The sequence below is a fragment of the Helicoverpa armigera genome, chromosome 1, assembly GCF_030705265.1.
Source record: "Helicoverpa armigera isolate CAAS_96S chromosome 1, ASM3070526v1, whole genome shotgun sequence".
Taxonomy (NCBI): Eukaryota; Metazoa; Arthropoda; class Insecta; order Lepidoptera; family Noctuidae; genus Helicoverpa; species Helicoverpa armigera.
In genome coordinates this window covers 12,678,591-12,690,009 of record NC_087120.1, presented here as the reverse complement: position 1 = coordinate 12,690,009, position 11,419 = coordinate 12,678,591, and the positions used below count along the sequence as shown (strand labels likewise).

The 11,419-nt window shown below is 35.7% G+C and overlaps 1 protein-coding gene across 1 annotated transcript; it reads right to left on the bottom strand.

The window, feature by feature from the left end:
• Positions 1-5,900: 5,900 nt before the first annotated feature.
• On the bottom strand, positions 5,901-11,082 carry LOC110379991 (peptidyl-prolyl cis-trans isomerase NIMA-interacting 1). The gene is made up of 4 exons (XM_021339843.3): positions 10,674-11,082; positions 8,967-9,032; positions 8,668-8,841; positions 5,901-8,485 (listed from the first exon to the last, which is right to left on the bottom strand). The coding sequence occupies exons 1-4, from the start codon at positions 10,729-10,731 to the stop codon at positions 8,262-8,264; spliced, it is 522 nt and encodes a 173-aa protein (XP_021195518.2). The 5' UTR covers positions 10,732-11,082; the 3' UTR covers positions 5,901-8,261.
• Positions 11,083-11,419: the final 337 nt, after the last annotated feature.

Below are 11,419 nucleotides of genomic sequence, written 5' to 3'. Positions count from 1 at the left end.
TGACCATCGAATCTTCCACAGCTGCATTCTGTTGGTACATTTCCCTACTTTTTGCTGCAGCCGGACGCGGAATCGATATAATACAAATAACAACTTCTGAAACGGAATGATAGAATCTACTTAAATATTTTTTTACAAACTATTGTGTACAAAACGACAATAAGCGTCAAAACGGAAAATGCTTTTGTAATACCATTAAAAAATACCAATGCAGCCTTCTTGGAAATGCAGTCACTAATTGCAAGCATTGCGTCAGTCGCAGCGTGCACGCATCAAGAGGTCATGGACCTCTGTCTGAAATTTGCGACATGTTATCACGCCTAAGTTGACTGACATCGTGTGCTTCGATAACTATTTATTGTTCTACGTCATTTTGATTTCTGTTTTTTCCCGTTAATATCCCTAACAATACCTAACTCATGTAGTTACTAACCTACATTTATAGCAGGATAGTTTCTGCTACGTCATAAGCCATCATCAGTCATTTGTTTCTATTATCCTTGCACTAAAACATAGTCACGTATTTTAGCTAAGTAAAGCGTCGTTTTCTTAGCAACTATGTACGTCGAGAAATAGCCTGACGTAATTCATTTGTTTGTCAAAGCGATACTAATATTCAATTATCACCATAAATAAGTGGTTATTACAGGTTTTCTTAGTTTGTAAGACTTCTATTGTTAATTAGACACTCGCTTAATTACCTTACGTTATTACCTGTAAAGAAATGGAGCTGATGTTCCAAATGGTTAAACGAGGTCTCAGAACAAATTATCATGTATGCCTCTTCGTCAGCTGAATAGCTAATCTGAACTGACTGCCGCTCCCGACTTCGTCTGCGTCAGCAAAAATTTGGAGTTTACATTACTGTTCTCCTTTCCTTCATATTATAAAATGCAACCTGTTATGTTATAGAAAAAATATGTTTTATAAAATGTTTATAAAGTGTGTAATAACTGTCGTTGGGTGCAACTTTTCTAACAGTTGCTTTTAGAAGTCTAAGTATGTGTATTGTTTACATGACAGGACCATATTAATAAATTCTTCCCTGACTAGTTTCTCTTACATATCTCCTATGTCCTACAGATATACCTGTTACACATTAATTTGTATGTACTTAGGCATATCGCTTCAAGTATTATTGATGTCCTCAGCACCATGTTTGACATGAATGTTTTCATTTGAAAACAAATGACAAGAGACACCTCATATTCTGAAAGGCATAAGGATAATTTGCAATTTATGTTTGATATTATAAACGCTTCTTTGTAAACTTTACCATTATTTACATATAATATAGATAACATATTAACAAACCCTGAACCTAAAAGCCTGTAATACTAGGTAAATGTATGTGACTAACATACTACAATTATGCAAGTAACTGTATTGTGTAATAAAATGTAGGTAAGCCGCATCTTCAAAGGCAAATAAAATAATTTATGTACTTACTTGATCGCTTTATAAATACGCACCATGTTTCTGATTCGTTCATCGAATGATAAGTACTAGAAACATGAAGAGATCCTTTATATCTTATTGTTGATATCATCTCCGCTTATTGCATTAACAATTAGCTACCTACACAGTTAAGAGTACTTCCCATTAAATCGATCCGGCAAAACAGCCGGATTGAAATCCATACTATTGTTATAAATCTGAAGTCAGTTTAAACGCGCTAATCTCAGGAACCGCTTGACCGATTTGAATAATTCTTTCAGTGTTAGACAGCCAATTTATATAAGTATCTGTTTATTCATTCGCTTGGAGCATGCTTCTCTAATAAAACCTCTGGAACAAGCTAAGTAGTTCTTGATAATTCCTCAAAGAATCATCACCTATAAATTAAAATATTGAAATGGCCATTTTTTTCCAAATAAATTCTCAGTATAAATTGAGAAGTTGGTGTGCTATAAGTATTTACTATTGCATACTAAACCCACCCTGTGATCTCCCAGTTAGGGGCGGAAGTGTTTAGTCGTTCCCGCTAATTTCCATACAAATTAACGGGTAGAGCAAGCTGGATGTTAATTAAAACTTCGTGTGAGTTAAAAATAATTGTCAATTGTCTCTTTACCATTGGTTTAAATGGAGATCACTTGATATTAAGGTAAAAAAGATATCGTAGAGTGTGGTCATCCTCCTCCGAGCCTTTTCCCAATCATGTTGGGGTCGGCTTCCAGTCTAACCGGATTCAGCTGAGTACCAGTGCTTTACAAGAAGCGACTGCCTATCTGACCTCCTCAACCCAGTAACCCGGGCAACCCGATACCCCTTGGTTAGACTGGTGTCAGACTTACTAGCTTCTGACTACCCGTAACGACTGCCAAGGATGTTCACTGACAGCCGGGACCTACAGTTTAACGTGCCATCCGTATGTCTAGAGTAATTTTTAGTACTAGGTACCGTTAATTCGCCTTCCATTTTATTTATCAAGTTCATGAATGGTCTGGTTTGAGGGGGGTCAGATAGGGCAACCGCTCCTTGTAAAGCACTGGTACTCAGCTACATCCGGTTAGACTGGAAGCCGACCGAAACATAGGTAGTTGGGAAAAAGGCTCGTAGGATAAGTTACGAGTACAAAAACTAGCTACCTACGGTTATTTCCCGGACGGGTAAAGCGTGCATGCACTTTTAATATTAAGGTAAGTAAAGTAAGATATAAATAAGCGTGAAGCATGAACGGTATGCACATACTAATATATATGAGCAAGGCAAGCTAATTGGTCGTAAATCTTATCTTATAGGAGTTTTTGTGGCGGTCATGGATGTCGAATTCGGATAGATGACTTGAAGGACAATGAGGAAATGAGTTGCTATAGTAATGTTTAGTTTTACTTTTTCAGAAAATTACCTATTTGAATAATTGAGTAAATCTATCTAATAGTAATTTAATCATCATAAAGTTACTTTTTTTATGCCGCTTTCAACTTATCTTTATTTAAGCATATTGCGAAAAAATTTTCTGTTTTTTTGGACAGAACTCACGCTGCCTTAAATTATCCAGACTTATATTTACTGAAAAAAATACTACTGTAGTAAAAATGTAACTTAAAACTTCAGCGAAAAAAAATATAGGTTGCAAAACAAATCAATTGCATCGTTGAAGGCTAAATCATTCACGAAGTAGGTATAATCTCTATTGGATGATAGGTTCCGTTCCGAAGTCGTGTGGCCCGTGAGTCTGTTACCTTCCGATGGAGTAGGATACTGGCGATCATGAGTCGTAATCGCTCGGGTTTCGAGGCCGCCTGCGTCCCCTCGGATGCCAATCATCCAGTTGATGCACTTGCTCCCCGATCCACTTTGTAGCTCACTCGCTCCCCATTGACGTCAGCACTTTAGTTAATCAATATAGGTATGCTTATAGTGTGTGTTACCGCAGCCCTGTATAAGTTTTCAGTTTTTGGCACTACATCATCATAATAGAGAGATTATACATACATAGGTAAGTATGTATGCAAAACCTCTGTCTTTTCACACAATGATTACAAAAAAAATAACATTCTGTTAGGTAATGTTGATTCAATTCTAATATTTTAAAAGGATGTCTTAACAGTCTTAAAAAAGGTAGGTACTCAAGGCCTAACATTTTTAGAAAACATTGGTATACCGCGTCAAGCCTTCTCAAGACTGTTACCAAGCCAAGGTCTATGCTGATAATGGCATTGGCGGTGGTGACAAGGATTCAACTGAAGATCCTTGAACAGCCTTCTTATTTTCCTTCTCAGAATTTAAGTCGACAACTATTTGGCATTGGATATATATTTTTATGGATATAATAGCAGTAAGAATACTTATTAAAATAGGTTTTTAATACAATTTGTCAAGCTTCAACGGTAGTTTCTTTCTATAGATCTTTTTCTATAGATATAGACAACGACCCTCGACCACTTCACAAAACCAATTAGGTACCACAGATTACCAAATACCTAGTTACTAATATTAATAAGTTAGTAATAAGTAGTTCCCTAGGTACCAAATTGCTTCGTAAAAGATATAGGTATAGATCCGTATGAATATGTTGTTGATGTGATGTGAGTCAGTCGGGCGATGTTTAAACAGAAATAGCGATAAAAAGCGCTGATATAACAACCATTAGCTTTATTATGTAACATGTTGTCGCTATGTAGAACTCGTTTGTGGACTCAGGTGTTATACCCAACTATATGTAGGTACCTATCTACATACGAAACAAAAATAAACATGACTTTTATCACAATTATCATTTTCGTAAACCGCTCCGTTCATTATCTGGGTTAAAACAATATAGGTGCGTTTGTAACAAGTGTTTTATTGTCGTTGTGATAAAAATAGAACCTATTTTATTATCTTTGATGAATTTAACAATAAATAAGTCATTTTGTTATAAGTTTTTTTAAGTAGGTAGGTACTGTAACATGCAGCCCTAATGCCGCTATACTTGATATAATTAAGATTTTATTCTCGATAATGAGATACCCACTTAAGGCTCAAATCTTACACTCGAGGTCAGAGATAAGGGCGCCCTTTCTTTGGATAGTTGCCGAAGTTAATCTAAGTAACTAAGTGATTAGTGACTTTGTATAGTTTAAAATGATACCAGTTATACCCCTTTCACAACTAGAGATAAGACAGGCGGGGTTTTGTTTGTTGTTCTTGTTCAACTGTTATTGGAAACCGGTTCCACGGCGATATCATTTTTAGGCCACGGTCAATGGAGCGATACGGTAAGAATTGCTTCTTATTACGTCGTTCAACTAAGTTATCATAGCCTCTTATTTATTTAGATTAGATTTGTTTAAGATACACATCTAATTAGGTGGATTGATTATTCATATGTAGGTAAGAATAGAAAATGGTTCAAATCGGTCGAATTGGTGATACCTAGTTGCAAATAATTAAAGGCTGAGCTACCTACTGAGCAAACTTTTTACTTAGTATTTTTTGATGGTGCTGCACGAATTGTACCTAAAAGAAATGGACAGGTCTACCTAGCTCAAAAAACGATTTTAAATCACAAGACGGATCTGGACTCAAACAAAGACCTACGACTATGTTATCCCGCTAAAGGCCGTCATACAATAATAATTTGCATTAAAACTCTTAAAACTGAGAATAGTAAATTACAATTGCGGATACCTATAGTCTGTTTTTTAATCTCGTAGACTAAATTGACACTTGCAAAATGTCAAACTTTCTAATAATTTTGCTAGCTCTGTGGTGCAGTGTTGTACTTACGGCACCGGTTCGTTGAATCGTAACTTTTTATCTATAATAGACACACTAATAGACGCGATAACGCATGGCTTTGCGTGGTCAGATATCCCTGGCAGTTTGTAGCACGTCGTACAGCCATGTGTACGTACGTGAATTTTAAATATAAAACTTTGAATGAATATTAAATTCGTCTATTATAGATAAAAAGTTACGATTCAACGAACCGGTGTCGTAAGTACAACACTGCACCACAGAGCTAGCAAAATTATTAGAAAGTTTGACATTTTGCAAGTGTCAATTTAGTCTACGAGATTAAAAAACAGACTATAGCTTATTTTTTCGCCCAACAGCGCCATCTATTGTGATCTGTAGTAAATGAAATTAGCGCCATCTAGTTTTATTTTAAATTTTAATGAAGATCAGCGCCATCTAGCTTCGATTAATGTCACTGCCAAATAACATATTAATGCTTTACGTTCAAGACAGATGGGACTGTTACTAACTTGCTATATATGGGAATCTGTGACTCTTAAAATTAGGCAAAATTGGAAACTATTGTACTGCAATATAACCACGTGGACTAATACTTACTTACATAAAACTATACACTTGAACCTCACTCTTTCTATTAAAAAAACCGCATCAAAATCCGCAGGTCAAAGGGGAGGTTGGGGAACAACTACTACCTACATTTAAAAGACGAATGTTTTTTTATTCCTTTATTGATACAAGATACAAATTGTAAATTCGAAACGTTACACGAAATCAGTTTGTTTTACACCTTGTAGAGCCATTACTTTGGAAAACTCAAAATATAGTTAGATAGACGGAAAATTTCGTAAAGATTTAGTACCTACTCCTATATCGAAAACCTCGTCTACTTTAAATTTTATGTAGGTCCATACTTCTTGTCCCTGTAGCTTGGATATAAAAAGCCTTCATTTTTATTTTTTCTCAGAACTTAGGGTGGCTTTAAAAAGGTGATGCTATAATTATTTATCATCTACAAAGTGTTTTAATCTTGTAGAATGTAATGACTTTGACCAAGGAGTGTTTTAGGTCCGAAGCGCAAGTACTAAGAGTTGCAAAGTAGGCTATTATCAAAAGATGGACTGCAGTTTGATGATGTTAATTGGTGCTGTACAGTGTTAGGCAGGTGTAAGGGTTTGCAACAAATTAAGATTAACTTATGGTTAGTCAAAAATGCCAAAACACCTATAGATTTGATGGTATGACAAACGCGTTTGTCTACTAGAGCATGTTTTACGTACCGAAACAAAGTAATACGCTGCGGACCTATAAACAACAGTTCAGATAAATAGACACCTATGTATTACACCTAATTGAATATAATATCAATTGCTTTTAAATTGATAACTACACATTGTTTACCCACCTCGTGCTATCTGATTTGGAGCTTGCCTGGCTAAATTACTTTTAGCGATGTCTTTAATATGTGGGAAAAGAGAGAACTTCAAGCGCTAGCTTTAAACTATGTGTAGATACCAATCTAAGAAAATCGAAAAACACGATTCTTACCTATTATTCAAGGGCCGTAAACGGCAAGGGGATATAATATGCTTAAAAATAATAATAATTCTTAAATTAATTTATAAGTACTAGGAATTTTGTCACTTAAATAGGTAGACTTACAGCTAAATTAGTGGGATAAATTATTATTAGTAGGTACCTTTAGGTACAAATAAATATGAATATAAAATATATAATTCATTCAAATCACAGTTTGGTATAAAAGTAGGAAAATTTTCAAAAAATAATTAATTGAAAATTGAAAAATCATAAGTTACGTATAACTTACTTGCTAAGACGACTAGATGATATTTCACGACTCGGAGACGACAATACCGTAATAACAATGTAGATGTTTTTTTAGAGCCAAAGCGTCTAAACAAAATAATGCCCTCTTTTAGCTAGGAAATTTACAGTCGCATTTGTTGGTAAAGGCCTTGACGAGAAAGTTTGTTTGTCCGAAAGTATAAATTTCTTCGCAATAGTCCAAATACGTATCTATTTTATTCGCATTCGTGGGGCATAGCATGGCTAACTTCAGAAATATAAATTTAATTGACGCGATGTTTTGATTATACGAATTGAATTTCCTGCGACTAAATTATTCCCTGTATTGTTGTCTCCATGCTGCGTATTACTTACTTTCCTATTGATTATATCAGTATTATAATAAAAGTGATATTAAAAACTAGCTTAACCGACTTATGTTTCCAATCACATACCAGATGGAACCTAAAATATCAGACTAAAGTCTTGTTTGGACGCCCGCTTGTAAGTACTTCTAAAATACTTTAGTCTATTAGACTTTGGTCTATTCTGTGTATATTTTTTTTATACACAGAGCAATATTAGAGCCATATTGGCATCTAACAATATCAGTACAAAAGAATCAAGGGATTTCAGTGAAAATCGCAGTCAGACCTCAGTCTTTCACGCTGAAATCTAAAAAAGTTTATCGTAGTTCCCTACCATACAATTTTAAGCTCGTATTTTTTGTTGCCAATTATAATCATGAAGAAAGGTGCAATCAGACTATCATCTCTCTATTTAAAGATAAGTACTTATAGTTATCCTACTATTCGAATACCTTGAAAAGTTTGTTGTAAAAGAATCGCAGTGCAGTTAATGGTTGTGGCACAATGAGTGTTCGGAACGTAATCTAGTAGGTATGAATTACGCTTGAGACCATTATCAAATCATTGGTACGTGGTACTCGGCGTACCGGCCTAAACCAAATTGAGCATAATATTAAGCTAATTTTATGTCGATGTATTATTTTAAAATAAATTAATAATCTAAAATAATACTAATATCTTTCAGATATCAAATATCACATTATAACTTAGTTATAAATTCCTAAAGTACTTAAGTCGCTTAAAAAAATGGAGCAGGTTTTGTCTTTTTTTTTAAAACATGAAATAATTTTATGCCTAAACTAAAACAAGTTTTAGTGCAATGAATTATTGAAACAAACAGTATTCATAATACGCGACTTAGCATTTGGCACACAAATTATCAAATAAATTTCGCTCAATCTATTCGCGGCGCATGATGATATGGAATCCAGAGCTGGATTCCACTATGCCGCTCACTTGCCCAACTTCCAAAGCGAGGGCCGCCTCTTCAAACGACTGCTGCATACGGCCCCTTTGAAGACTCGGTTGTATGTCGCCTTGGTTACGAGCAGACGCACATTCGGAGAAGCCCACAGCAGCGTCAGCAAAAGTGATGAGATCCCTTGTAATCCGCTCGTGGATTTCTGAAAGGTAATTGATAATTGGTTATTACAACTCTAGGTAATACTTAATGTGTCGACCGAGTGCCCAATTTGCCTATTGTCCTGTAAAGGCAGTTGGATTAAATGCGGGCTGTCAGCTTCTCCTACTTATTATGAATGTAATCAAATCTTCGAAAATTAATAAATAACAAAAATATAATTACCAGCAGCAAGTAACTTGGCTTCCTCCTTGGTCCGGGTGACCGGCTTGTCGTTGCTATCAATTGGATTGCGACAGTCCTTATGCTTGATAAGGATATGGCTGCAGGCAAGCCTCTGCTGCGGGGAGCGCGATCGAGACCTCTCTCGCTGGGCCGAGTGCGAGGTATGCCCGTTAGCTGTTTAAAAAACAAAAATACCATATAATTTGTTGATATCTACTAGTGTTTTGTGTTTTCTCATTGCATACAAGGAGTAACACTTAGGGATATAAATGAATATAGTGTGTTTATGGTATATTTACTTGGTCTATCACCAGGCCGGTGCCACTGCATGGTCTGCGTGTATCGGTTGAAATAAAAGACCCCACCTAAAGACAAAAACGTGTGAGTGAATGTCGGTATATAACCTACCTATAAATTGTCATTAATATTTATCAATATAATTAGAAAATGGCATATATTCCTATATCCTATATTTGTTTGCCTTTCAGATGAACAAATGTAGGTAAATTACATAAAAAAACAATGAAATCACTGAAACGAATTTGTTATCATGATTGTGGTAAAACTGCTTCACCTTTGTTATCTTCTGATTGTTTTTGGTACCTAGGTATATTCACGTGGGCCTTGAACAAATTCAGGGGCCCGATTCTCCTAAGTTAATAATGTCAAAATCGAATAGAAATCGAATCGCAATATGATCGCAATAGCAGTTTTAAACATCGGGCATTCTGCTACTATTAAAAGACCAATCGTATTCGATTGACATTTGATTGGTGTGCGATTGGTCTGCTATTTTGGTGATTTTGGTCTATACGGTAGTTTGCTGTACAATCATTTTGCAACCGTAAATCATTTGCAGACAAAATGATTCATTATTGAATGACAGAAAAGAATAAAAACGTTTATTTCAAAGAAAAAATAGCGGAATGCCACATACGCTTCAATCGTAATCGAGTCGGGATTGGGTCTCAGTCGAATCGAGTCGAACGTCAATCGAATGGCGCTTAAGTAAAATTAGGAGAATCGGGCCCCTGGATTCCTTTACCAATAATGGAGAGTACCAATTTAGCAAACTCAAAGATCCTCTATGTGGACATCAAAGCAATCGACCGAAAAACCAAATTTGATGTTTTTCCGTCCTTTTCAGATAGTATTCAAAAGTTCAGAGCAGACATTTTGATACAATCCGTAATCGATATGAACTACGATATGTGCGTTTAAGATGGCGGCACAATATGCGCGTGGGTACACCAACAACCTCAATAATATAAAAAGGCGCAAATTCTCAAAATCGATTATAAAATCAACACTTTCTTTCATTAGCTTAGGTAGGTAGTCGATCATTGAGAGCCCTTAGAGTTAGCATGGATATGCCTAATTAAGAACTGTGTGTGTGCCTACATACTATAGCCATAGGTATGCATTGTATGCACGCATCAATTTTGGGCGTTGGCCCATGGCAGCGACGCCGACCCCACCCCTCTCAGTCTTATCCCGAAATATGATTACCCAAGATGATTTTAATTAATTTTCCGCCCAAACTTGCAGAATCATTTTATGCGTCAGATAATAAATAATATTTCAGGATGTGTACCTATACACCTAAGGTTCAGATGCTTTAGAAAATATTTCTGGCAGGAATTGATCCTCGTTCGATTTACCCCTTTGTGTCACTGCGGGGAATTCCGGCCACAATTCGTTTTGTATTGCATGACATAAAAATGAATAGAGGTTCAGTCCTCCATCTTAGCTTCATCGGAGGGTAGAGAGACCTTTCTAGAATGCGTCACTATAATACCCGGCTATTAATTTTAGACTATTTTTTTCGATTGGCATGTTAATCTCAAGTAAATTGATTCTTAGATGAATAAAAAAAAATATAAATGTAAAAAAGAAATAAAATGAAATACCTACCTTAATTCTAATTGGATATTTTCTGTTAAAATCCTAAGGCAATTTTGAAATAAATGATTTCGTAAGAGAGAACAATTCTTTTATTTACATACCTGTGGTGCGGCTAATCATGGAGCGCCACCCTCGTGGAAGCCGCCGGCCCGAAGACATGACGGACTTGGTGGCGTTGTTAATGTATTTCGAACGATACACTTTGAAAGTTTTCGATTAAACTATTAAAATTAAGTTATCGGAGTATAACTCGAGACAAAGGATATTATTAATTAGAATTCAGCGCAAATCCGCCCGCGAGCTCGCAGATCAAAGTGAAACACTCCTACCTGGACAACGCGCGCGAACCAATTGATTTTTCGAGTATAAGGGTCCTTAATTGTAGAAACGCATAGAGTAAAGCATTGTTATATGGGCAGTGCATGTACGTAGGCAAATATTGCTAGTGCATTCGCAACCCCTCAGAGCCGATTAAAGCGGGAAAGGGACAGAGACTAACGAACATGGAAGTCAACCATTTACTAAGCAACAAGAGTATCAAAATTCAATGCCTGAAGATTGAATTTTATGGAATATACAACCTATTCAAAGTTTAATTCGACAATACATTCTTTCAATGAGACTTCTAATAAAGGTATCTTAGGAATCGTTAAAAACTCTTCAATGGTCATTTAGCATCGAATCAGGTTTCATAAAATCGACTACGAGATATGGCAACAATTTATTTGAAAAAAACTACTAAGGTAATGTTATGCGAAGATGCCTTAATTTCCCCTTATTTTCTATACTCTCGAAAAGGTAGAAAACTAAGAGAAACTTTGAAAAACTTTCGAATCGAAAATTAATT

Excerpts from the sequence above, each read along its gene's own strand:
- LOC110379991 (XM_021339843.3), bottom strand. The coding sequence starts at position 10,731 with ATGTCTTCGGGCCGGCGGCTTCCACGAGGGTGGCGCTCCATGATTAGC. Across the intron at positions 8,842-8,966 it reads CCGGCCTGGTGATAGACCAA|CTAACGGGCATACCTCGCAC; the intron begins GTAAATATACCA and ends TTTTTTAAACAG. Across the intron at positions 8,486-8,667 it reads AGCCAAGTTACTTGCTGCTG|AAATCCACGAGCGGATTACA; the intron begins GTAATTATATTT and ends ATTACCTTTCAG.